General features: G+C 37.7%; 1 protein-coding gene across 2 annotated transcripts; it reads right to left on the minus strand.

The window, feature by feature from the left end:
• ING3 (inhibitor of growth family member 3) lies at positions 1-27,730 on the minus strand. 2 transcript variants are annotated; one of them, XM_062206865.1, is made up of 12 exons: positions 27,593-27,730; positions 27,273-27,344; positions 24,812-24,912; positions 22,810-22,875; positions 11,051-11,147; positions 9,195-9,266; positions 8,243-8,362; positions 7,801-7,958; positions 7,027-7,220; positions 5,822-6,014; positions 2,452-2,490; positions 1-896 (listed from the first exon to the last, which is right to left on the minus strand). In XM_062206865.1, exons 1-12 carry the CDS (start codon positions 27,618-27,620, stop codon positions 780-782), a joined length of 1,257 nt encoding a protein of 418 aa, XP_062062849.1. In that variant the 5' UTR covers positions 27,621-27,730; the 3' UTR covers positions 1-779. The 2 variants fall into 2 exon arrangements, 1 of the variants encoding a protein (XP_062062849.1); XR_009867548.1 differs by lacking the exons at positions 1-896; positions 2,452-2,490; positions 5,822-6,014; ... (1 more) ...; positions 7,801-7,958; positions 11,051-11,147 and having other exon boundaries at positions 8,274-8,362.
• Between the last annotated feature and the right edge of the window lie 133 nt (positions 27,731-27,863).

The raw sequence follows: 27,863 nt of genomic DNA on the forward strand, positions 1-27,863 counted from the left end.
CCTAATACAATTCGAATTTAAGGATTACTTGCACAAAAAAATAAACACATTTGGTATAAAAATGTATCACTTTAACGCCCTTTCCCCTCCCACCCCCATCCCTCCCTCATGAACTGCACTCTATCTGGATGCAGAAACATATAAAGACTAATGGCACAAATTTGTTTTTATCTACAGGAGTTTCTGTTTATGTACCCAGGTACTCTAGAGGACACCAGCCCACTTTATCACATGAACCACTTCCTTCAGCCCGCTGAATTAGTTTCACAAAGAAACAAAGCTTATTATAAAGGCATTTTAAAAACCATTATCTTAAATTCTTTTTAGAAGGACTGACTTTTTTTTTTGCAACCATTTATATACAATGTTACATAACAGCTCTGGAGTACAGTACATGCAGCAGAATATACCTGTTGAATATAAAATACTTTTCTTAAAATCTTCATTGCTGGAATTCTCTGAAGTCTAAATTATAGAATGCCCATTACTTTGAGAAAATGGTTGAGGAGTACAAATGTCTGCATATGTTGGCCACTGAAATAATCCAAGGCTAACTGGAATAATATTCATAGCACACCAGGAGTGCATAAATAATTTACTTACATTATTAAAATACAACCCATAAAATTCAAGTTCAAGATCTTACAGGATTGTCTATATAAATCCTTTAAGTGGTTGCCTGGAAATGTGTTGTTTCTTCTTTCTCTTTTCTTCTGCTTAGAGTCCAATATAAAATGTTTACTTGCAGTTTTTTTCTTCCTCAAACAAAACGACCACCTTTATTTGTGCCTGCTGCCTCTTCTCTTCATTGCAGCAGTGCACTGTGGACAGTACCATTTCCCTTTTGGTGCTTCCGTCAGTCCAACACATCCATAATGGAACCATTCTATGGGACACTGGAAAGCAAAATTGCAAACAGAATAGTTTTTAGTACTTCCAAAGAATGGAAAGTACATTAAAATAAGCCCAGGAGGCTACGTACTCTATTTAGTAAGAATTAGATATGAAGTGAGAATTTTTTTTGATCTAGGAGATGATTTAGAGCTCATTTAGTCCAACTTTTGATAAGCTTCACAGATCAGGAAAGGGAGACATAGAAAAATTATGTGTCATTGACAACTCAGAAATTCTTATGATCCATTTCTAGAATTCCAAATATTGAACTTTAATTTTAAAGAAAAAAAGATGTGAGATCAGTCTTTCATGCAGAAGATACATATACTTTAAAGATGCTATTTAATATTCAGCCTATTTGCACCTGCATAGAGTGGATTAAGTGAGTTCTAACTGGAGACATAAAAGGATTTCCTTTCTGGGTGTACCTATTCCCAGAGATGTGCAGGAAATGCATTCCTTCTGAAACACATTAAACGGTTCTACCCTCTTCCATGGAAGGACTTGCACTCACACTCAGAAGAGCACACCAGGAAATGAGCAGAATCAGAGAGAGGATGCTGCTGCTATTGACAGAAATCTCATTCATCATTTTCACTAACCACCCCAGCAGGGAGCTGACAGCGACGTTCCTGAAATGGCCAGATGACACTGTTTTGCGATACCACAAACAGCGCAAAAGTGATTCTGGCCAGGGTGGTGGAAGGAGGGTCTGTCCCCATCTACATGAACATGCTGCTGAGACCGTCAGGTCAGGGGAATCACAACTGTTATCGCACCAAGCCAACCCCCATCCATCTGCCAACTGCTTTCTTTACAGAAGTGAAACTCCTGTTAATCTTAGGACTCTGGAATTACTGATTAGTAGTTCTACAGAACTCAGGGTCCCCTTACCCATCTGGACCAGGGACTAAAAGAGGGATTAAAATGAGGCTGAGCTGTATGAAAACAGGGAGCGAGTCAAAATTACTAGACAAAAATATTCTCACCATTGAATAAAAAATATATCTCTAACTATAATTAAGCTTCCAAAATAAATGAAAATTCCTTCCTTTCAGCCCTTCCCTGTTTTTCATATCAGAGGAGACTCAGATCAGCTGACACCTTCAGAGGACAGCAGAACACACTACGCGAACGGGAAGCAAACAATCTCCACCAGGAGACCCTCCCTTCTCCCACCCCTGTCTCAGCATCAAGCTTCCTAGAGGCACACACAGTTTCCAAGTTCCATTTCCACAACACGATAAATGAACTGATTCTGGTAAACACAATACTCCTCAGCAAAGGAGGAGGGTGCTTGTCATTCCCCTGCAACCTAACACTTTTCAGAAATGTAATCTGCACCTAACACTACAAAATGAGCTTTAAAACTCAACACAGGGAACACACTAGAGGACACTACCCTGTTCTGGAGAGGAGAACTCTAGCATTACAATTAACCAACTGCAAACCTCTTTTCTTTGACCAAAGGCACAGTAAATAAGAAAAACACTCATGTAATAGCAACCTGTGATTTTTTTCATTCCCCCCCCCCGCCAAAAAAAATTCCATACTTACATCTTGGTTATCACATCCCACCATCTCACCATAAGAGACCTAGTTAAAAGAAAATTAAAGAGTTTATTATGACCTTGTAACAAGCATCTAAATCCAAATTAATTGCCTATGATTTTGTTAGAAAATAGAGGGAACTATATCAAACATACAATTATATCCAGAATCAGGGTATATAGTTCTTTTCTTTTTTTTATTTTTTAAATTTTATTTTTATTTTTATTTATTTATTTATTTTTGACAGGCAGAGTGGACAGAGATAGAGATAGAGAGAAAGGTCTTCCTTTTTGCCGTTGGTTCACCCTCCAATGGCCGCCACGGTAGGCGCGCTGCGGCCGGCACACCGCGCTGATCCGATGGCAGGAGCCAGGTGCTTCTCCTGGTCTCCCATGGGGTGCAGGGCCCAAGGACTTGGGCCATCCTCCACTGCACTCCCTGGCCACAGCAGAGAGCTGGCCTGGAAGAGGGGCAACCGGGACAGAATCGGTGCCCCGACCGGGACTAGAACCCAGTGTGCCAGCACCGCAAGGCGGAGGATTAGCCTACTGAGCCGCGGCGCCGGCCTATAGTTCTTTTCTAAAAGATGTTTTTGTTTTGGAGGGGGTGGTAGGCAACAGCTCTTCGAATGTCAGAAAGAACTTACTACGTAAAACACCTGGACATAGTCACCTTTGTAGATGGTTCTTATTGTAAAAATTTAAGTTCTTTTCCTGGTTATGCACCTACAGAAGGTTTTTACTTCTTCTGGGGTCCTATCAGCATATTTGCATTTATGCAGTCCACAGTCCACTTGACTGAGACTTATAAACCTGTTCTCTACTAACTGTCCTTCTCATTTTCCTTTCTGCTGTTCATCACCAGCATTTTTAGCACCACTTCCTAAATCTTGAATTCACGTTAGTTCTCCATGAACTGCATAATTTTCAGACAGGGTTCAGCAGATGGCACACTTTCTGACTCGCAGCACGAGTGAGAATATCTTTACCCGTCCTACGCATGGGAACAACTTCTCTGCATACCAAGTTTTGGGTGCTCTCAATTTTTCCCTAAAAGTCCTAGACATATTCTATCACCTTTTAGGTTTCTACTGGTACAAAAGACAAACCAGGAGTCATTTTGATTTTGTTCTTTTGTAGGTAACTTACTTTTACTGCTAGGGTATTTACATGATACTCTTTTCTTAATTATAGATACTAACAAAACGGTTTGTCAGGTAATAGTGGAAGAACTAGAAAACTTAATTTTTTTTTTTTTTTTTTTTTTTTTTAGTGGCTGGTGCTGTGGTGTAGTAGTTTTAGCCTCTCTAGTCATTACAGCCATTTGGAGAGTGAATCAGTGGATGAAAGACCATTTTTTTTTTTTAGTTACTCACATTATAAAACATAATAAATTGTCATTAGATTAAAAGTTTAAATGTGAAGAAACTGAGCCTATCAAGTACTAGACAAAACTATACAAACAAAAGAAAATGAAAAAAATGTATCAGAAGACAAGGTAACAGGAGAGGAAGGCTTTCTAACCATCTCATTAATGAGTGACTTCTAAAGAAAAAGAATGATAGTCATAATTAAATAAAACTGAAATATTAAAATTAAAAAACAAAAGCAAAATGTTAATAAATTATCTAATAAAAACAATAGAAAAATAAGTCAACACCATTAGCAGTCAACTCATTAAAAATGGCAACAGAAGTATAATCTTAATACTAACATAAATTATGTGACATAAATGTATGAGACAATTAAGTTTTTAAGAGAATATCTATGGCCGGCGCAGCGGCTTAACAGGCTAATCCTCCACTTTGTGGTGCTGGCACACCGGGTTCTAGTCCCGGTTGGGGCGCCGGATTCTATCCTGGTTGCCCCTCTTCCAGGCCAGCTCTCTGCTATGGCCCGGGAAGGCAGTGGAGAATGGCCCAAGTCCTTGGGCCCTGCACCCGCATGGGAGACCAGGAGAAGCTCCTAGCTTTGGATCAGCGAGATGCGCCGGCTGCAGTGGCCATTGGAGGGTGAACCAACAGCAAAAAAGGAAGCCCTTTCTCTCTGTCTCTCTCTCTCACTATCCACTCTGCCTGTCAAAAAAAAAAAAAAAAAAAAAGAGAATATCTGAATAGTGTTGCAAAGAGTTTAGAAAATATGCATGCTGATTAGTTTCCAGTAATAAATTACTAGAATATATTTTGTCTGTATTAGATATTTATAACTCAATTTTATTTCTAATGGATTATCCTTGAATTCAATTGTATAAAATGAATTAAAATCAAAAATAAAAAGGTCTATGATAATGTTATTTACAATTTCAAAAACAAATCAAAATCACTAAAATGATCTATAGCTAGATATTGCTTCAATAAATTACAGTACATGATATAAGTGATAATCATGAGGAGATTTCAAAAATGACCTTAAAGAAAAATTTTGTTTGATTACCTGATTTAGTTAAAAAAGCCAGGTACTAAAAAAGTCCTCATTGTGGTTCCTACTGTTAAACTCACTATACGACATGTGTATATGTGTACGTGTGTGTTATAGAAGGAATGTTTGTGTCCCCCCAAAATTCATTTGAAGCCCTAAATCCCAATATGTATTTGCAGACAATACCTGTGAGGAGATGGTGAAGGTCATAAGGTGGGGTTCTAATCTGATAGGGAAGGTGCCCTATCAAAAGACACTAGAGCTCACTCACTCTTTCTGCTATGAGTCCACAGTGGAAGGCCATTGTCTGCAGACTAGGACGGGAGTCCTCAACAGGAACCAAATGAGCTGGCACCTTTGACCTTGGACTTTCCAGTCACCAGCTAACACATATAGCTGGTGTTTGGTAGGGGTACACTGAAATATTTAATTTCAGGTTATATCTGAGGACTATCCTCTTATTTTTAGCAAACTTCTGACTTTTATAAGGGGGATAAAAATATATGAATTAAAGCAAGGGTAACTTTTAACTAGAGTAAAAAAGCGTACTTAAAAAAATTAAACACTTCCAGGGCTGGTGCTGTGGCACAGTGGGTAAAGCCATCTGCTATGCCAGCACCCCATACTGGCCCCAGTTTGTGTCCTGGCAGCTTCACTTCTGACCCAGCTCCCTGCTAATGGCCTGAGAAAAGCATGGAAGATGGCCCAAGTGTTTGGGCCCCTGCCACCCATTGGGGAGACTTAGATAAGCTTCTGGCTCCTGGCTCAGTCTTGTCCAGCTCTGGCCATTACAACCATCTGGAGAGTGAACCAGCAGATGGAAGTTTGATTTCTCTCTCTCCCCTACTCTGTAACTCCATCAAATAAGGAAATAAATCTTAAAAAAGAAAAAAAGAAAAGAGACACATCTTTCTAATTCATTTAGATTATGCTTCCATAGACACGGATCAGATTCTTACCTGATTACAAATGCAGTATCGAGGTTCATTTGGGTCATAAGTCCAATCAACCTGACTGTTTGAATCAGACTCTGGCACTACTGTTGTTTGTTGAGAGATTTCTTGTACAACAGTTGATGACGAAGAACACGATGACAAGGAAGAAGAGGAGGAAGACGAGGAGGACTGCTGGCTTGAAGACTTGTTGTTGTTCCTGAAAAAGTATCACCAGTCTTATTTGCCCATCATCATCATCATCATAAGTTACCTGAGAATAACTCCTAAATAAGTGGTATCAAAAGAAATGGCATCAATGTATGAATATATGTCTAACATTAAGCTAAAGTCATCTGATTTAAAAGCAAACTTACTTAGGGAAACAAAAAATAACACTTTTTTTTTTTTTTTTTTTGACAGGCAGAGTTAGTGAGAGAGAGAGAAACAGAGAGAAAGGCCTTCCTTTTCCGTTGGTTCACCCCCCAAATGGCCATTAAGGCTGGCACGCTATGCCGATCTGAAGCCAGGAGCCAGGTGCTTCTCCTGGTCTCCCATGTGGTTCAGGGCCCAAGCACTTGGGCCATCCTCCACTGCACTCCTGGGCCACAGCAGAGAGCTGGCCTGGAAGAGGAGCAACCAGGACAGAATCCGGCGCCCCAACTGGGACTAGAACTCGGGGCGCTGGTGCTGCAGGCAGAGGATTAGCCAAGTGAGCCGTGGCACCGGCCCCAAAAAATAACACTTTTAAAATGGTTTAGTTTTACTCAGAATTTTTTGTTTTCTGGAGAAAAAAATGTACCCCAAAAAATTCTTTTAAAAATAACTCAAAGCTTTTAAAATAATTTTAAAATCAAAGTTACCACTTACTGTTGACTTATATTATAGGCAGTACTTTTAAGAATTAATATTAGTTATGGCTACCTTACAGATATTCTCTGTATTTTTAAGCAGACTGAATACTATTCATCAAAACATAAAGAATACAAATACACAAAAGTAGTAAATGAAAACTATGACTATCAAGCAACATGTGAATACTTACTGTGGGTAGGACAGGGGACCAAGAGGGTTAAATTCCAAAACTGTTTGGCATCAAAATAAACACATCTTTTAATACCATTTTTCCATGAGTTCTGTGAAATACCCTCATATATGGAAGCCCAGCAGGGATGCCAAGTGGACTGAGCATCCAGCAAAGGTACAGCAGGTGCAGTCATGTGCACACTTACTTGCTCTTCCGACCACTGCGCGAGTCGGCGGCTGATGAGCTGGCATTCTGTGTTAATGTTGTCATGAGTGCTGACGACGATGAATAGCCAGCTGTCTCCCTGGGCATTGAAAATTCTTTTCCCAGCTGAAAGTCATTATTCTTAAAAGCTTCATAACTGGCTTTTAAACTTGACGTTCTTCGTCCCTCTTTCATCTTCAATAGACATGCATTGATAGCATTAATATTATGTAAATGCATGGACTTTCAAGCTTTATAAGGTTCACTATCATTTTGGTTAATTCAGTATTTATTTTGCTTAAGTTATTTTTTTTGGTATTGGAATTCAAGCTATTTTATGGCAAGATTTAAATTAGTTTATACACAGGTAGTAATTACCACACGGGTAACTTCTTAATTTGGAATTGAGATAAACTGTTCTGAGTAAACAGGACAACCTGTACCATTGCTAAAGAGAAAGCCTTGAACTGACAGAAAGAGCAAAGAATGACCCCTCCACGTACTGTGACTACAGTCAAGACATGGGCAACAGGAGTGATTACCAGATGAAGGGTCTGCATGAGGTCTGCATGATATATCTGTTCTGTACCATTCATTATCAACCAGGGGATCCCTACATACTAGTCATTAAATAAAATGTCAGGTATCAATACAACGTTAAAATGAAATTATACAATGTCAGAAAACTACTGCTCATATCTAGTTCTCTCTACAAGGATCTGCCAATGATTGAAACAAACATAACATTTTATCTCTAAAACCTTTTATTTCTTACCTGAGCTGTAGCTTGCACTGCTTGTGCAGCTGCCATAGTAATTGCCCCCGCACCAGTTCCTGAGGATAATGAGCCGATGTTATAGGATGCCAGAGGCTGGGAGGAATTCACATTGAAAGCATTGTTGGAAGAGGCTGTGGAATTATTATTTCGACAACCTATGTAGAAACATAGAAAAAATGGTTGCAGACCATAACACATTAGTGAGTTTAAAATACATTATTTCCTAGCATAGATACAGTCATTAAACTTAAATTTTTGATATATTATGGACTGAGTCAAATGAATAATGTATTATATTTTTCCTTCTTCTTTCTCCCAGGTAGACAATAAACAGGTAAACAAACTGATTTTTGAAGCCTAAATGTTTTCATTTCCCTTCAGTCTAACACACAAAAGAACTCAATTAATCAAATAATCATCATTAAGGAAATAAACTTACCTAATGTATTCTCCTTAGAGGCATCTGACGTAAGGGTGGATAGAAGAGCTTCAGATTTAAACTTCTTTTCAGGAATATGATCTGCTGTTGTATGGTGAGATGTTGGATTATATTTCCTTTCTGAATAAAAAATAAAGAATTCACATTTATAAACTTCAGAGAACTATGGACAAGGCATAATATTTCCAACCAGTTACAAACCAGTAAAGTTATAAACTTGAGTTCTTCATGAAATTCAGACCATCACGTTTTCTCAGAAGAGAGGACAAGCAGAACTCTGTGTCACACGTAAGAACAGACATCTCAGACACTTTAAACACTTGCAGCAAAGGACTTAAGACAATCAATCCATGATGCACCATGGCTTCACATAAAACACGAGGGGAATTCTGTTTTCAAAACATTATCTACTTTTGGAATAGTCTTCAATACCCTTTTTTCAATCAAACTGATTTGTCAAAAAAAAAAAAAAGTATCATTACAGTCAGTCAACTGTCTAGTCAGCCACCTGACAATTCCTTTAATCACTAACTCAGCGAGCACTTGAGATGTATTATATACCACACCTTGGGCTAAGCACTGAGAAGTCCAGGATGAAAAAGACATAGACTCCCACAAAATAGTTTATGGTCTGGCTCTGCTGTATCACTCCCTAGAGAGACTCAGACAGCTGGAGGCAGGCAGGGAGTATATGCTGCTATTACTACCATACATTCTCCCTGCTATGAATTTCAGCATAAACAGTCGACCTGTTGCCAAACCAAACATGCTTTTCCCAACTGAAAAAGATATATCTGCCTGCAATTGAAAAGAAAAAATTTCTCTCACAAAAATAAAAGGGAAGGGTATTTATTTCTCATTGAGTTATGCAGAGCTAATAACAGAGAATATCCAGGTGGTATAATGATTTTTTAATGGCACTTAAAACTTAACCGCACTCAACCAAACTTACTTTCCACTGGGGTATGTGAATGAGCGTGGTGATTGTTCACTGGCTGTGAAGGAGTATCTAATTCCAAAGATCCTAGAAAAAGAGGCACAGAGATACGCCAACATTAAACGTCACCACAGAAATCAACAAACTACAGGAAGTACACTCCCTGAGGCAGAAGACTGGCAAGCTCTGATGTCCATGACCAGACCGAGTTAGTTAGACATGTCAGAGGGTCAGCTTTACCAGTTCTACTCAGAGCTCTCCTCTCTAAACAATGAGAAATACATTTCTCCATATTCACCTTAAGCACAATACAGCTCATGGCATGCTAATGTCTAATGTCTAATTAGGGAATTCAACAAAGTGAGTGCAAGAGAAATGGATGAATGGACATTATAAGCCCAGAACTGGCAAGATCTAAAAGACTCAACCTACTTTAATTGTGTTGAAGAACTTTTAATGGGAGATCCTAAGTTCTAGGTGATAAGGTCATTGCTATATGAAAAAAAAAAAAAAAAACCTTGATCATTAAAATGACATATGATAGTAAAGACTTCCTAAAATAATTTAGGGATTTTGCTTGCAAAAAGTGAGAAATAGAATCTCTAACACCAGGCTTAAAATACTTGCAAAGACATTTTCTGGGTTTATTATTGATCCCTTGAGATGAAATTATGGCAGGGCACAGGGTGGAATGGTTTTTGTAACTTGGTCCAATTTAGTTTCATGTGTCTGTGTCCTTAGGATGCTTTATTAACCTTCCTGCAGTACTGAATAGGCATGAATTAGCATATTCACAGCTATCACCAGTATTAAAAAAAAAATGAAAGCAGCTACAGAACACTTCATTTTGTCCCCAAATACTTATTAACCTCAGACAGGATTCCTCCAAGATAAAAGCACCGCAAATAAATCAGATAATTATCTAAAGTGTTGGATCTACTTTTGCATTAAAAAATGTAACTATAGATAGCAAGAGGGATTTGTAACTGGCTTCTCTAGCTGACTAGTGAGTATATAAAGAGACATGTAGCCTAGCACTATAAAAAAACAAGATACATAATCTTGCTATTCAAATGCATCGAGGAAAAAAACCTTATGAATGCTTTAATATAAATTCTAGCAGAAATTATTCATAATATTTATTTGGTTCAATTAGTACTTAGTGGGTTCCTACCCTAGGCCTAGTACCATACTGTCTGCTTTTATCTACATTATCTATTTAGGTTGGAAGAGATGCTAAATTTGTTAAAGAAACAGAGCTCATAACTCCAAATTTGGCAAGTCTCCTGGTTTCCTGAGTTAAACTCAAGAAGTGACAGGGGAAAGTTTTTGCAGGAGATCAAGTTGAGCTTGCATAGAAATATTAAAATGGCTTCTTGTGAATAAGGGAATGTTTAGGGAAGTCTTCTTTAAGAAAAAGAGGAAGTGTTGTAGAACTAAATCAAATCTTAGTCCACCCAATTAAGGAAAAGCCTTAAGGCGGTTCTTAAGAAAAACTAATAACCTTCCTCAAAGCTTCAATGCATAAACAGGCAGAGGAAAGTCAATGCATTTAATAAGAGATGATTAATTTGTTTCTCAATGGTTACTTTTTTTTAAAATCTTTGTTCTTACCACTTATCTTATTAGTATATGTGAACATTTAAGGATGAAATGAGTTCTTTTCATAAAAAGTGAGCAGATGATATCCTGTATTATCTCTCAGTATCCATGACCCAAACCGTTGCCACTGCAAGGGTCCAAGCTATCTGACCCAGACAATACCAACCACCGAAGGGCAGGATCTGAAAAGCCTCTGTGGGACAAGTGCTTTCGCAGTGATTTGTACATGTACTGTCCAATATTGATGGAAAACTGTAAATTTTACTTACGCCTCTCTAATATTTCTGTAATTCCAGCATTATCAGCTTCCAGCTCCATTTTAAACTTAGCCAGTTCCTGATCCAGCTTTCTCAAGTGTCGATCTACCTGTTTCAAAGAAGATCAAAGATAACCACCAAAATTTGGGACACTGTTAAAGTGTCAGCTTAATGAGGAAACCTAAATCTTCGTTTCTTTTAGTAAATCGGCTTAGTATTCTTGAGTGCGAGTCAATTACTCTATGCCTCAGAGATTTTTTATCATAAAATAAGGGTGGTAGGCTAAATGATCTCTCTTCCCCATTCATAAATGATAAATTTTTAGAAACCCAAATTTCAATTTGTTAGAAAATGTTCTATACTTTCTTTTAAGAAAAGTAGGGATATGAAAAGTAAAGCAATGCTGAGATTGGGAATTTGAGGGTGGGAGGAAGGGCCGGAGGGGTTGCTAGCTTTGTCCAAATATGCCCTATGACTACATTCAGCCTAATCTCCTACTTATAAGGCTATCCATGCTACCACAAAATAACAACTGCGATTTAGGATGATGGGAGATCCTTGTTCAACAAAGAGTTTACTATACTCTACACATACATTTCTCTAAGGCAGGAAAGTGGACTGTTATGCTTATAAACATTTATGTAAAGGGCTGAAACAAAAGGCATTTTCAGCCAGAAAATGCAATCCCCAAAGAACCTGGTCAAAATGATTTTTTGCTTGCAATCTTTCTTCCCTAGTTAAGGTGGCAAAATTTTATCTTCTCACTTACTTAGATATGTTTTGACTAGTTTCAGAAATTTTATGACACCTCAAACTAGCAAAAATGTCTTAATGTACTTTTTTACTTAATATTAAATATTTTCAATATTTTTCTAAACTTACTACTTTGAAGTGAAATAAAAAATCTGAAAAATATTCATGTACAAATTTGACATCTCTTTTTAAAGTCTAGTGTACAAATGGGTTATTGTTAAGTAGGAATAATTTCCTTAAAAACATCAGAATAATACAGCAGTAAGAGCACAAATTTAAGTAAGACTTTCAATGAAATGATGCACATCTAACATGAGTGAGAAAGGAACAAAAGTAGTAAAAGACAAGGTCCACATGTTAGATGTCTAAATAGAGGCCAGGAAATGTGTTTGGTGCAATAGACGTCCATCATTTTCACCCTCACTTGAATCTTTTGAGATAGGTTGCTACTGTCTCCATTGTATAAATTAACATGCCCAAAGTCTTACAGTTAAAAGACTACAGAAATGTGACCTACCATTGATCTATTTCTACTAAGTTAGGCTTTGCCATTTATACCTATCACTCACTGCTCGCTAAACCTCTGCTTGGGGGGAACCAACTGCTTTTTAACTCAGGATAATATTAATTCAAGTTGAAAAACTAGGAATATTGTCCTATTACTTGCATTTTATCTTTTAACAGCAGCCACTGAGTGCTGGTTTGTAATCTGTCAAAAATTTTAAGCCCAGTCTTCCCTCCAACTTCACACACGCTACTTTTCAGAACCTGGCAGAAGTTGTAAATTAAATTTTAAAAACTCATAGGGTCATGTACTATGGATACTTGCTCCTATTCAAAGAACCTGCAGGCAACTGAGCATCCTTTAATGGAACCTTCCTTCTGATGATAAAGTGTGAACACAGACCTTGGTTATTCAAGAATAACTCCTTCATTGTCAAAATTTAATCTCAAGGGAAATCAGAAAAAAAAGGCTCAAAAGTTTCAAGACCACTTAATGCAATGAAACCACTCCATCACATGCCTTACCTACATTATACTACTAATAATAAATATTGTACTCCTATCATGTGTTTGCAGGTGGCTTAACTGGAAGAAAAATGAAAATGTGAGAGAATCCCTGCCTTCACAGGAATTAGAATTTAGCTGACAATTCAAGACCTATATAAACTTCAACATTTATTAAAGTTTTTATGGAATATTTTTCACATTTTAAATGTTTAAAAACAGATATAGGCTTAATGCAACAAATAGGCAACAGCTCAAAACACATTGGAAATAGCATGTAAAGGAAAAATATACCATAATACTGTGATAGACACAAAGGAGATAGAATAAGCTAGGTGGTAAAGAATGGATTGTATTCAAATAGTTGGAAAGAAAGAGCAACAATAATAAATTTTAAAAAGTACAGCGACAGCAAGTCAAACAGCATATTCAGGAAAAAAAAAAATAGTGTGGCCTCTAGGACACACTAGTATCACACAGAGAGGAGGGAAGTAGAGGCAGCAGAGTGAGATGACCTTTTTCCCCACACCATACACATTGTCCTAACTCACTCTACCGCTGCATGTAAGAATTGCATCATTTTATTAAATACATTACTCATGAAGTTTATTACACAAGAAAGCATGGGAAATAATGATGACATGTTTAATCCAGGAGGCTCAGAAAATGCAATAGAACTCTATGAATTAGTAACTCTGAAAACAAATTCATAAACAAAACAGAAAAGCCTTAACAAATCTGTGGTAGTGAGCTTTGTAAGATGAGCATCCAATCACTCTCACTTCCTGATATGTAGAAAAGATTATGAATAAATTAATACTATAAACAACTACCCAACATTAAGGATATCTTCCTTAGATTTACCTTAGATTGCTGTACTAAATCACTAAATCAAATTAGAGGTCAGAAAGTAAGTTGACTGTTAGATTTAACTTAAGCTATTAAGTACCAACATACTTAAACAGTATTAAACAGCCATAAGAAGAGCTGAATTTCACTGAAACCTATTCTGCGCATTCCCTCTACCTGCATGAGCATGGGTAGGTAAAGCACCTATTCTAGCTGATCACCATACTGAGTCTTGGGCAAGGACCTAAATTATCCCTCCATACACACCTGACCCTACAAAACTGATCTACAGTAGTAAAAGGAGTCCTGATCCACTTGAAAGAGATTTTACGTTAGCCATAGTTTTCTATCACAGGGCAGACAAACAGTCTAATTACTGATTTGTTCCTCATTTAATTTCAAAAAGTGCTATTCACAAAAGATTCTTGTCCTATTAATACCAAATCATGGGGCCGATGCTGTGGCGTAGCAGGTAAAGCCACCACCTGAAGTGCCGACATTCCATATGGACGCTGGTTTGAGTCCCGGCTGCTCCACTTCCTATCGGGCTCTCTGCTATGGCCTGGGAAAGCATTAGAAGATGGCCCAAGTCCTTGGGCCCCTGCACCCGTGTGGAGACCCAAAAGATGCTTCTGGCTCCTGGCTTCAGATCTGAGCAGCTTCAGCCATTGCAGCCAATTGGGGAGTGAACCAGTGGATAGAAGACCTCTCTCTCTCTCTCTGCCTCTCCTTCTCTCTGTAACTCCAATTTTCAAATAAATAACTAAATCTTTTAAAAAAATTACCAAATCATATTCTATAACTACAAATCATAACTGTTTTAGGTATAAACCACAACTGACCACTTTAGAAACAAACTTATTTAACATATTCATATACTATAAAGTTATTTAAGTCACATTTAGCCCCTCTGCACAAAACAAATAACAAAAAAACTCCTCTTCCTTTAACATTTTTGCATAGAGCTGTGTAACACTTTATTCTTTCTTTTTTACTCAGGTTCCTAATATTCAAATTTTAAAATGCACCCAATAGACCCAAATAAAACTAAATATAGTTCTTAAAAAGTTTCTATGTGATCTACTGTTTCCAGTGCAAATTCTTCCAATGTCCAGCTTGACCTTTCAGAATTACAATCTATTAGTTGTAAGTTGAAATCCATGACAATAAGAGATAAATTTCCATCAAAGAAAAAAAATTTGGTTCCAGTGAATAAAGAGGGCATATTCAGAAAGAAAAAGGAACCAAGATGACAAAGTATTTTTATGATGCTAAGTCACAGAAATGATTCTTTACATCTCTAAAATTACATTTAAACTAGATGAAAATTTGACCTGTACTTATGAAGTTTCAAATATTTGAGGGTTTAGCACATAACCTACATCTAATCACTTTTGTAAAAGGCAATAAGGACAGGAGACAAATTCAAAGGTCAAACCCACATTATATATAAATATATCCTTAATTAGAGTATTAGTTAAAGAATTCCCAATTTATAGGTAAAATATGAGTTTGAGATATAATCATCTCAGGAAGAGGTCAGCACATTAAAAAAACAGCAAGTTCAAGGGCATGAGCACTGCAGGAGACTGCTAAAATCATTTAAGCATTAACTAAAAGCTCAAATTTTATCAGAGTATATATAATTCAACTGTATTAGGTACTGCAACCTGACACGTCCTTATGATAGTGACATCTGGATGAGGGAATACACATTAGTGTTCAAACACTGAGTATCAGGAATCGAGAAGGAAATTATTTTAACATGACAGTTTTTTGTTGTTCTTAGTGAAATTTCACTAAACCAACTATTGAAATAAACTGTGAGTTCGTTAACTGGACCCCTCAACCCACAAATTTCCCAATTAGTTAATGTTAACCACTATGGTTTCTTTCCTGGATAAATGAAGTAATCAGGACAATGTTGATTATAGGAATAAATCAAATTAACATTCATTTTAAAAGTGAATAAAATTTTAAATAAAAAATGCAATGACATACCATGTTACAAAGCACATTGAGGGATGAACTCAAAATCAATTACATGCATTTTGAGCATCACTTATCTGAAATGTGTAGGACCAAAAATGCTTCAGCTCTAAAATTTTTTCAGATTTTGGAATATTTGCATAGACATAGACTTTGGGATGGGATCTAAGTCTAAACATGAAATTCACCTTATTCATATAGCCTGAAGGTAATTTTACACAGTATTTTTAGTACACCTGTGTTTAGACTACAACCTACCACATGAAGCCAGGTGAAGATTTTTCCACTTGTGAAAATCATGTCAGTCTCCCAAAAGTTTCAGATTTGGGGGCATTCTGGATTTCAGATTAGAGATGCCCAGCTGGTAAAGTATAGGCAAATATTTTAAAATCCAAAAAACTCCTAAGTCAGAAACACTTCTGATCCCACGTACTTTAGATAACGGATTCTATATTTATAGACTTTTACTTTGATATTTACAGTTGATATTTCAGGGAAAATAACAATGTGATAGGGCAATTCCATTTAGCTAATAAAACAAGATTTCTCAACCTCAAAAAATGAAGTGTTCAAATATCACAATATACTAGCTATGGCAGTTTGCACTGCACAGCATTCCAAAGATGGCATTTTTTAAAACAGTTTAATAATTATTTATTGGTGGTAAGTGATGCAAGTTTTCTTTTTCATTTATGTTTGCAGTGTCAACTTGGTAAGATTTCCTGTTAAATAAATTTTACTCAAAAATTTACTTATCAGTATAGGTGGTATGTAGGTGTTACAAAAAATATAAAGGTAGGAAGCAAATGAGTAAGGCTTGGGAAACACTAACTTACATCACCACAAAAGTCTTTTTCCTTCCATTCATCATTTGATCAGTCCACTGTGTTAGACTCAGAGGGCATCAAATGATCAATAACCTTAACTACCTCAGGGGCCTGGCTGAAAGATCTCATATTTTTGATTTTATAAAAATAATAAGACTTTAACAGGAATGAGTAAAGTGAGTATCCAATATTGTCAATATTATTTTCATATTAATGTTCATTTTGCTGTTCAAAAATCTGTTATTTAAAGGGAGCTCTTTAAAAGCAAAGGAATTAAAATTTGAAGAAAAAATACATATTGACATAAAGCAAAAGACTTCTCAGTTAAGATACCCAAAACACACACGTCACTATCAGCTTTAGTATTTTAAAAATACCCTTTGGCGAATGCACACTCGCAAATCCTGTCTTAAAAGAACTGTCAAAATAAGCTTACGTATCAGAGAAGGAAATCAATCCAAACTGAAGAAACTAAGAAAATTATGCAAGCAATTTAAAAAGAGGGATACCAAAAAGATTTGTGCAGAGTTGAGGATCATTAAGATATCTGGTCTCCTTCAAAGATGCTAGAGAGGAAACTAAACTCACCTGAATTGTATTACTTTCATCTCCTTGAAGTCAAATATAGAAAAGAGGTAGCTATTGGTACTGTCATTTATCCTTGTTTGTCCATCAAACTGAACAAAGCTCAGCACATTCCATTTCTGAAAAATCACTTCCCAACTAACATATCTGACATCAACAATGATACCATGAAACTCTCTGTCCTCACAATTCAGAACTTGGGAGTTGTGTTAGCAGTGCTTTGCTTTTTCCATTAACATATTCAGGTGATATTGTTCAACAAATATTTATTGAGAAATAACTGCTAGCTTCTGGAAAACACTGAAATAAAAAGATATAGTTCTTGACATTTATAGCAAGGAAGACAAATACACAGAGAAGGCAAATAAATCATAAAGTGAGTCAAAGGCTGGTATGATTATGCTAAGGAGAAGGGTAGGGCATAAACTGCTAATCACGTATGTGGTTACCTCCTCTCTTTCTTAGTGACAGAACCCCACATATCTGGGGTGGCAATATGCCATTAAATAACATTTCTTAGCCTCCCTTGCGACCATGAGGAGTCATTAAGAAATAAACACAAGTCAGTGGGTAAGATTTATAATAAGACTCTTTAAAGGAGTCAACTACACTGAAAAATGCACCCTTTTCAACAATCTTGTAGTGCCTAGAATAGTTAGAGTTACAGATTAGAAACAGCTTCAAACATTAATGATGGTGAGGTTGCTATCCAAACCCAGGTATGGAAAGTAATCCTTTGTTTAAACCACTCATACATAACTTTTCTCCTAAATATAAATGATACAAATATCCAGTTTAAGAGAATTTTAATAAAGAAGCAGGTTTATAAAGGACAGAGACATGCTTAACAAGCCAACAGGAAAAGGACAGTCAACTGGCAGGGAGAGAGGAACACACACAGCAGCTGGTGCTTGTGGATGGGGTTGAGGTGAGGGAGACAAGAAAAGAGATGCAGTTAGCAGTTAGAGTCCCGGCAGGAACCAGATCAAAAAGGACCTGGAATGACATGATAAAATGAATCAAGAACTTGAGGACAAAACATTGAAGAATTTAAACAAGGAGACAGCATGCTTAACTATGTATTTTAGAATGAGGGTGTTAAATCAAGAGCAACAGCGCTTACAAAAGCTACTACAGCCATTCAGGTGAGACGAAAGGTACCTGTGGAAGTAGATCCTAGTAAATGACATGATGGGGTTTTCTAGCGTGAATGGCAATGCCCTTTATCTTGACTGGGGTATTGGTTACTACTAGGGAATAAACATCTGTCAATATGTAAACTGTATACTTTCAATGTGTACATTTAATTGTTTCTAACCATATATCATATTTCATTTTATTTTAAAAAGGACTTGAAATACAGCAGGCAGAAGCAACTGGGAGGAAGGGACAATTAGAGGCCCTTAGGAAGAAGGATTAATTAAATGTGCGGAAGTCAGGGACAAGGAGTAGTGTAAGATGATGTTCAGTATCCAAGTCTGAATGACTAATGTTAAGAAGCCTGGGGTGGGGCCGAGGTGGGTGTTTGGGGTGCTAAAAAAAGGAAAAACAGAGGCTAAGAATTTTAAGTTGTAATACACTGAGTTCTGTAGCCTGGGAATTCTCAGGTAAGATGAGAAGTTTGGGCTTAAGGAATAGTTACCATACACTGTTAAGTCTCAGAGAGCATACAGAAAAGTCACAGAGGAGTGTCTGTCAACTTGGCAGGTGTGTGGGGGTGTGGGATAAAATTGGCATTTGACAGAACAATTCTTCATTGCATGGCAACAGATCTTCCCTGCTTTCTGGATTTGGGGTAGAAGAGGGAATAGAATTAGCTTTACTTGAGAGCCACTTGAGGACTAAAAAAACAATGTAAGGCACACACAGAACCCTAAGGAACACCACCATTAGAAGCCAGATTCACGAAGGAGAGTGAGAAAGGCTATAAAAGTGAGAGCAATGCACGGACGGCAGTCAGACCACAGTATATGAAAAGGAATGTGAATGAAAAGCTAATAGTAAACACCCTGACGTTTCTCAACAGAGTTGGCTAAAAAGGGCTGAAGAGTGCCTGGTGGACTTAGCAATGAAGAAGTTACCAACCTGAGATTCAGACGATTGATTAATAAATTACAGGCTGCTGTGGACTTAGGAATAAATAGAAAAGGAAGGAGTATCAAAGAGGCTGAATGATAAACTAATGACAGGCAACACTAACTACTGTGGAGTCAGAAGATCACAACAGGATTTGTGCGTTGTCTGGATTCTTTACAGAGATGAGGGAGACCTGAGTACGTTTAAATGCTGTGGTATGCAAGTAGTGGAAAGAAAAGAGGTGGAAGACACACAGGAAGGCTTAAGTGATGCAGCCAAATCACACAGGGGCTGGGAAGGGCTGAGAACAAGAACAAAAATGAAAGACTAAAAGGGAGGATCAACATCATCACATCCTTTCAGATAAGAAGTGAGAAGCTAAGCCTATAGAAACACATGAGTTTTTGCAAAATTGATAGCAGGAGGTATTTCATGAAGTCTCCACCAGACTGCCAAAAAAATATATTATCATCAGCGCAAGGCAATTGATGACTGGGGACAGGATTTTTAAATGGTAAGTGTGGCATAGGGAGGAATAAGAAGAGAATAGCCACAGGGAGGAGTAAGAAGAGAAACTGACCAAATTCAGAGACAAGAACTAACAAATAGCAGCCAATGTAAAGGGCCCAACTGATGACAACCACAACTTTGTAGTGAAACCAACTGCACAGCGGCATAATTTTCTCCAACTGTGCAACTACCTGTGAGTTCTTACAGCAAGTAAAGATACTAAAATAAATAAATAAAACAAAAAACAAAAACATGCAACACAATGAACACACTGGTAAGAAAAGAACTCAGGGGGGTGGCACTGTGGCACAGTGGGTAGGAAAAGAACTCAGGGGGGTGGCACTGTGGCTCAGTGGGTCGAGGCCCTGGCCTGAAGGCCGGCATCCCATATGGGCACCAGTTCATGTCCCAGCTGCTCCTCTTCCGATCCAGCTCTCTGCTATGGTCTGGGAAAGCAGTAGAAGATAGCCCAAGTCCTTGGGCCCCTGCACCTGCATCTGCATGGGAGACCCAGAAGAAGCTCCTGGCTCCTAGCTTCGGATCAGCACAGCTCTGGCCACTGCGGCCATCTGGGGAGTGAACCAGCAAATGGAAGACCTCTCTCTCTCTGTCTCTACCTTTCTCTGTAACTCTAAATGTCTTTCAAATAAATAAAATAAATCTTTAAAAAAAAAAAGGAAAGAACTCAGGAGCTCAACCAGAATCTGACAAAGTAGAAGGAAATGAAAATGTAGTTAGAGAAAGTGTTTCAGAGGTACAGCAATTCCAAATGACGATCGGGTTCAGTCCTTAGCAAATGAAGTAGATTCCTATTTACAAAAGTCAAAAAAGTAGATGATGAGGAAGTAAGATAATTTCAACAGAGAACAACTGTGAATCGGGTGACAATTTCTCAATAAACAAATGTCCTGGCCTACAAGCTATTATGTTATACTGACAGTAAAAAGTAGAAAATAATAAAGATGATTAAGTATCAAAGAAGAGGGATCTGTATATTAAGGTTACAATGACCCCCTGAAGTAGTGAAGCAGCATTTAAAAAGGAAGGAAGGGAGAGGAAAAAGGAAAATAAGAAAAAGCAACAGAGCAGAGGACAGACAGGAAGAGAAAAAGAAAAAAAAAAAAATGTGATCCTGGAGATACTAACGGAAGTGACAGCAAAAAGCTTCAACTTGGCAGGGGTGAAAGGGAAGCAGTGGCTTCAGGAAAGCAAAGATTCCAGTTGGGAACGTGAATGCCTACTATCTGCCAACCCAAGAGCATTACATTTATATATATAAATATATAAAATACACTTATGCAAATCCTCCTGTGAGGCATGAATTAATAGCATTGTTTTACAGATAAGTAAACTGAGGCTTGGATTAAATATTTTTTTTTCAAAGTTATGCTGTCATCAAACTCATGTCTGTCCAGAATCACTGTAGACACGCCCTTTTTTATTACATCATGCTTTGCTCAATTTCTTACATCATCTTTTATAGTCTCACCTTCTAGCCTCAGTACTCTATCCTCCTCAAATAATTTATTTTCACTTAACTGAGGAAAACACATTCCCCTAAATACAACACCTAATCCAGGCTCCTGACTCTCTGAGTAAAATTCTGTTCAAAATTTATCTCATACCCTTTAAAATACTAACAAATAACTCTACATGACTTAATTTTTACGAGATACCCTCAGTACTCAAAAGAATCTTTTCTTGTTACATCTTTGTATATGAGTTTTCCACTTGACTCTGTGGGTATGTCTGCGTAACTAGTTTACAGACTCCATTAGGACAGGGACTCCTCCTGGTATTTACTTTTCATTCCTCCATTATACAAAGGTAAAACTCCATTACATTAGTTGGACAGTGTGGTTCATAAATATCAGATTCACACACACACACATAATTTTTCAAAGTTTGTATGTATGTTATAAATATTTTTGTAATTATATGAAGTATCTGTAGTAAAGGTATAAAAAGTAGTAAAATAAAATATTAACACATAGAACCAAAGCTCTATATGAAGAAGTGTCGAAAAGATAAATAAACACAGTCTTTAACTATAGGGAAGAATGTTACTAAACAAATTAGCCTTGAAATCACATGCAAATGACTATAAACATAATTCAAGATAAACAATGAAGATTTTTGTGGTTTTTTTTTTTGCCATAATAAATCAAGTTATAGGCTATTCTTCTTTTCTTTAGACAATGTCTTATATGAAAATTTTCAGAATAATCACATAAGCAAAAGACCCTACATTGTTATAGTAATATATTTTCACTAAATAAAAACATTGCTTATGATTTCACAAGATAAATGCTTTCTAGTTACTTGTAAGCATTTATAATGCATACCACACAAGGTATATATCTTTCACCTGTGTCTTGCTCATCAATGACAAATTATATAACTACACGTATTTAGTCATAAAACTGTACCAGAAAAGAACACAAAAATAAGATGAAATTTAAACATTAAAGCTAACCAGAGGGAGCACTGTTTATTGCTTTAAGTTAAAATGAGTACCTTTTTAAGTACGTATTTTAGGAGATGCTTCATATGAAAAAAACAGAAAAGAAACCATAATTATATCAATTTGAGAAATACTACAGATTTTATGTCTTTTTGGTGATTTCAACTGCTTAGAAGTACTACTGCTTATGAAATCTAGTGTTTTCCAAACGTTTTTGCCAGCTGACCTTTTTGTTGGGTACTATCTGCAAGCATCACTTAGGTAAATATTCATATTCACTCAAATGATTCTCTTCCTTATTTAAAGCTAAGAACTTTTGTCAACACAGTCTTCAAATGTGTATTTTATCACAAAAACATCTAAAATGATTTATCAGTCAAGTAAAGCACAACCTGAAGAAGATAAGGATTAATAAACATCAATTCTTAAAAAAAAAACAAACTCACATCAGATACACTCTTGTGGCAATGCAGACTTGGCTAAAATGTAAGGTTGTCAGTCTATTAACAATGTGGACTACCTATGACTAATTCACAAAGAAATTCAAAAAAAATTATTAACCTTCAAAGCAATACTTAAGTTTTAGTCTGCTCTTCCAATTACATTTAAGCCAATACAATTTAAAACATAATCCATAATACAAGTACTTATAGCATTGTATGCATAAGTAATTAATAATTAATTATATATGAAGTAATAATTTTACTTACCAAGTCATATATCTGGTTTGCCAACTGTACCTTCTCATCTGCATCTTCCAAAGCCTTATAGTAGTCCTGAATAAAAAATTTCAAAAAATTAATCACTTTAATATATATATATATGTAGGACATAAAACTGCATCTTCATTATTATACCTTGTTATCACTGTCAGTCATCCTACCTTAGCAATAAAAACCCAATTACAGATGGGGTGGGGTGGGTAAGATTAAAAATTGTGGAAAATGGCCAAGAATTAAAGTAAGATGTAGAGAATTCTTAGAAAAGATACAAATAAAACTAAATACTACTCCATTTCTATCTTCTGTACTAGCAAAAGCTATGTGAGTTAATGAATAGTATTTAGAAGAATAAAAGTTATTTATCGGCTGGCGCCGTGGTTCAGTAGGCTAATCCTCCACCTTGCGGCGCCGGCACACCGGGTTCTAGTCCCGGTCAGGGCACCGATCCTGTCCCGGTTGCCCCTCTTCCAGGCCAGCTCTCTGCCTGTGGCCAGGGAGTGCAGTGGAGGATGGCCCAAGTTCTTGGGCCCTGCACCCCATGGGAGACCAGAATAAGCACCTGGTTCCTGCCATCGGAATAGCGCGGTGCGCCAGCCGCAGCACGCCTACCACGGCGGCCATTGGAGGGTGAACCAACGGCAAAAAGGAAGACCTTTCTCTCTGTCTCCCTCTACTGTCCACTCTGCCTGTCCAAAAAAAAAAAAAAAATTAAAAAAAAAAGTTATTTATCATATTTATAAAGAACAGTCACACTTCATTTTAAAAACTTTCTGGAAAAAGTATAATTATTGAATGGATTCTGATCTGCATGTCACCATTTTCCAATTGTCCTGTAACTACCATTTTAAATTCAGTATAACTTTTTACAGCTCAACAAATACTTTTAGATTTCTCCTCAACATAAAGCAAAATTTCCTTTTAAAAAAAAAAAAGGAAAACTAGATCTCTTTCCATGGGGTACCAGGCTTTCCGGGGTATTTATAAATTCCACTACACCAAAAACATGGTAGGTTAAAGGAACAATCACTGACTTTGGGCTATATAGATGTGATGTCTATACTCACACACACCTGGGCCTCTAGGTAGCTTCCAAGACAGGACCACTTCTGTTATAGATTCTGAGGTTTTTTTTGTTTGTTTTTTTCTCCTAACAGAAATAATCTTTCCTCCATGTGGTAGAATTAATAACACAACTATTCAATGTGTAGTTTCCAAATTTCTTTCTGAGTTGATCCTTGAACAATTTTATGAAGGTTGAGTGTAGGGAGGTATTTATTACTCAGCAATTACAAGACCTGTCCAATGTCATACAGCTAAATGGCAGAGTCACGACCAAACCCAACTCTTCTAAGTTGTTTTTCTAATCCCTAAATAAACTGCATCGTACCTTTAAAGCAAACCTGAGTGAGAGCTGATGCCCATTTGAATCTGGCAGAGAACTATAAGTACTATCAACTAATAAAAATCCAAAGAATTCTGCCTATCTAAATCCAATTACAAATTCAGTGCTTTAAACTCAAAGACGTCTTTAGGATCCTTCCAACTATTAAGATTCTGCTCATCTGTGAGTCTATCAACTTTCAAGGTCTGCTGATTTCCACAGCAGGGGATAGCGAAAATTGGGATATATTATTATATCTCAAAAGACAGGGCAACTGTAATTATGTGAAACTAGGATAAAACAAGCAAAAAAGAACTTTTTAAGTGATTCTCTAACTAATAGTATAGAGAACGCTAACTAATAGAGAACTATTCTCTAATAGTCATTGATTATTGAAATTATTTTGTAAATTAACAAAATGTTACTTTAATGATTAAAAATCTCTATACCTGAAGCTCTAAAGTACATAAATTATTTATTTAAATTCTAAAGAGCCACTGATAACTAACTACTCCTCATTCTGATATCAGGAAAACTCTTCAGTTTTGAAGTATCTTTTTCAGAAGGTCCTGGTATTTGTTAATGAATAATTTGAAGTGTTACACTTACCTTTTTGATGGATGCCATTTGTTCTTCTCTCCACTCTGGCTTATTTTTCTTTGCATTCATAAAGAATTCACTGACTCTTTGTTCTAGTTGATCCATTGCATCTACAACATAATAAAAACATGTCTTATTTAGAAAACCACTATAATACATCAAATAGGCATGCTTTGTTTAGAGGAAAGGAAACAAATCTGACAATAAACACTGTTCAACTTGACCAATAACTAGAGTATGTTATGCTTCAGTTACATAAATACATAATACTCACTTAACTTAATCTTTAAAAGTTACACATTTCCCTTCTACTTATTTATGTTGTTTTTAATTTTTCCAATAATTAGAATTAACTAGATAATAACTAGAATTAACAAAGCGGATCAGAGCTAAACCACAGTTTTTGAAGAGTACAGCCTCAGGGGGTTGGCAGACAGTCAATGGCTAGCGATATTTAATCAACTGAATGTGCCCAAACACAATTACTCACAGAGACCACCACTAAAATATCCTCACATGGCTTTTCATAAGAAAATCAGTAAAAAGTTTTTAACAATTGGCTCAATGGCACTAAGCATTCCATCATTCATATCAAAACTGAATGCAGTAAGTACAACCATTTAGCACTTCATACACGATATTATTTATTCTAAGTAAGTTTTTCCTGAAGTATGTGCCTAGAATAATGAATAGTTTTTCCAAAGGAGAGGAAAAATAAAAGGATTTCCATTGCTAATTAGGTTGAGGAAAATCTCTGTACTATACTCATCTTTTGGAGATTGTCAGTGCATAATCAGCTTCTTAAAGATTCTGAGAAGTCCCATGATTAATTTATAAAAAAGTATTTTCCTTTGGGGTGCTGTGACATAGTAGATTAAGTCTCTCCCTGCAGCACTGGCATCCCATATGGGCACCAGTTCTTGTCCTGGCTGCTCCTCTTCTGATCCGATTCCCTGCTAATGACCTGTGTGGGAGACCTGGAAGAAGTTTCCAGCTCGTGGCTTCAGATTGGCTCAACTCCGGCCGTTGAGGCCATTTGGGGAGTGAAACAGCGGACGGAAGATTTCTTTGTGTCTCTCCCTCTCTGTAACTCTTTCAAATAAATAAATAAATTTTTTAAAAAAGTATTTTCCTTTAAGCATTCCCTAACTTATTTGACATATGGTCATTTTTGTTAATTCATAATACCTATTAACTTTAGAGAATTCTACTTATTGTTAAAAAATGCTAGTTTCAAAAAACTTGTAGTTTGTACAAGCTAAGTTCAAACTAAGAGAATTTAAAATGTGTAACTACAATGAAAATGTTTATGATAACAGAGCTACCCTTTCTTTAACACCTACCTTGTATCAGATATCATACATTGTAATTTATCTGTATTATTTTTAATTGTCAGATGATTCTCTCATTACAGTTAATGGAAACTTCTCAAAAGTGGTAATGCAGTCGATCGAGGTCAGTGAGTCAACTAATAAAGCTATAAAATAAACGCAGATCTGCCTGACGTCGAAGTGTGCACTCCGCCCTACAGAGAGCACTGCTCGGCAGTCACTGGCCTTCACTTCACTGCGGTTTAAACGCGTGGTGTAGCCAGCTGCAGAGTCGAGCTTTTGATTTCCTGCCACGCTACAACCTAATGAACAGAAAGAAGGCGGCTTTGGTGCCACATTCCCACTGGTTACGTGCTACATAAAACTGTGAAGAAGCTGAGAAAAGCAGAATCACGAACAAAGGGTACAGAAGCCTGGGTGGTCACCAAGTAGAACCCGTAGTGGACTGCAAAAGAAAGGTTCTTCAGCCACCTCGGGTAGTCTCTGGGCCACCTACTTCCAGTCCTTGTCTGAGAAAAGGTCACCAGACTCGCAAGCTACCACTGAAGGAAAGGGAAGCCCGCTGCCAACATCTTTATTACCGCTGACCAGCCTGGCAGCAACATCTTATCTCCCGCTCGTTCTGCCTGGCACAGATGAGCAAGCCCACAGTTCCAAGTTTATTCTATAACGTGTGAAGACACTCCAGGTTTGCCGGGATCTCTGAGGATCTGCACCTACGCCGTGCTCCTGGACGTTTCGGAATGAACTTGAACAGAAGTACAAACAGATGCTGAAGTCCAAGTTCGACCCATAAAGGCGCTGGTCAAAATCTCAGCATTTACGGGATCGTCGCTAACCCACACACGGTACTACCCTCATGAGGATACAACACACTTTTTTTTTTTTTTTGCACGGTCCCATTTCAAGAAAGCAATACACATACTCTAATGCCTTCCTATTTCGTCACAGAAAAAATAAATAAATAAATGGAACGTGGGAAGAAAAAAGAAAAAAAAAAAAAACAAAAAACAGACGCGATTCGGCCCAGCCAGCTCTTCTCCACAACTTAGGTGCCCGCGGAGCGCCGCGCAGGAGCGGCGGCAAGCGAGCCCGGCTCGGAACGCGCGCGGCGGACGCGGGCAAACGTGCCGACTTACTCTGCACCTGCAGATCCATCTCGCGCATCTCCGTGAAGCGGTCCCGCAGGTCCATTGGAAGCTGCTCAATCACTGTCAAACAAGAGTCCGTCAGAAGGGCGGGGCCCACAGCGAGCGTACGCGCCTGCGTCACGGCGTGCGTGCGTGCGTGCGTCGGGGGGGTCGAGGGAGCGGGCAGCCCACAACGAGGCTGCCAGTTACCGTGAGAGAGAAACATCCCCCGCCTCCCCCTCCCTCCCGCCATCCCGCCTGCCCGTCCACTCGCGCTCTCGCCCGACCGCAGGTCCCACAGGCGGCCCCCGCCGGCGCCGCGCACTCACTTTCCAGATAGTCCTCTAGGTACAACATCGCGGCCCTTAGAGCTGGGGGAGCGAAGGGGTCCAGGGGTTTATTTGTGTCACTCGCTGTCGCCGGAGTTTTGTCCCTTCCAATATGGCGCCTCCGCTAGCAGCACCCGCTCGACTCCGGCAAAAAAAAAAAAAACAAAAAAAAAAAACCACTTTGGGCGCCTGACGGCGCTTGCCTCATTGCCGCCCGGCGCTGTCATTGGCTGGCCGCCGCAGTGACGTAGGCCGGCCGGGGCCTGCCCGA

The sequence above is a fragment of the Lepus europaeus genome, chromosome 1, assembly GCF_033115175.1.
Source record: "Lepus europaeus isolate LE1 chromosome 1, mLepTim1.pri, whole genome shotgun sequence".
Taxonomy (NCBI): Eukaryota; Metazoa; Chordata; class Mammalia; order Lagomorpha; family Leporidae; genus Lepus; species Lepus europaeus.

Excerpts from the sequence above, each read along its gene's own strand:
- ING3 (XM_062206865.1), bottom strand. The coding sequence starts at position 27,620 with ATGTTGTACCTAGAGGACTATCTGGAAA. Across the intron at positions 11,148-22,809 it reads CAAACCAGATATATGACTTG|GTAGATCGACACTTGAGAAA; the intron begins GTAAGTAAAATT and ends TCTTTGAAACAG. Across the intron at positions 897-2,451 it reads TGGGATGTGATAACCAAGAT|TGTCCCATAGAATGGTTCCA; the intron begins GTAAGTATGGAA and ends TTTGCTTTCCAG.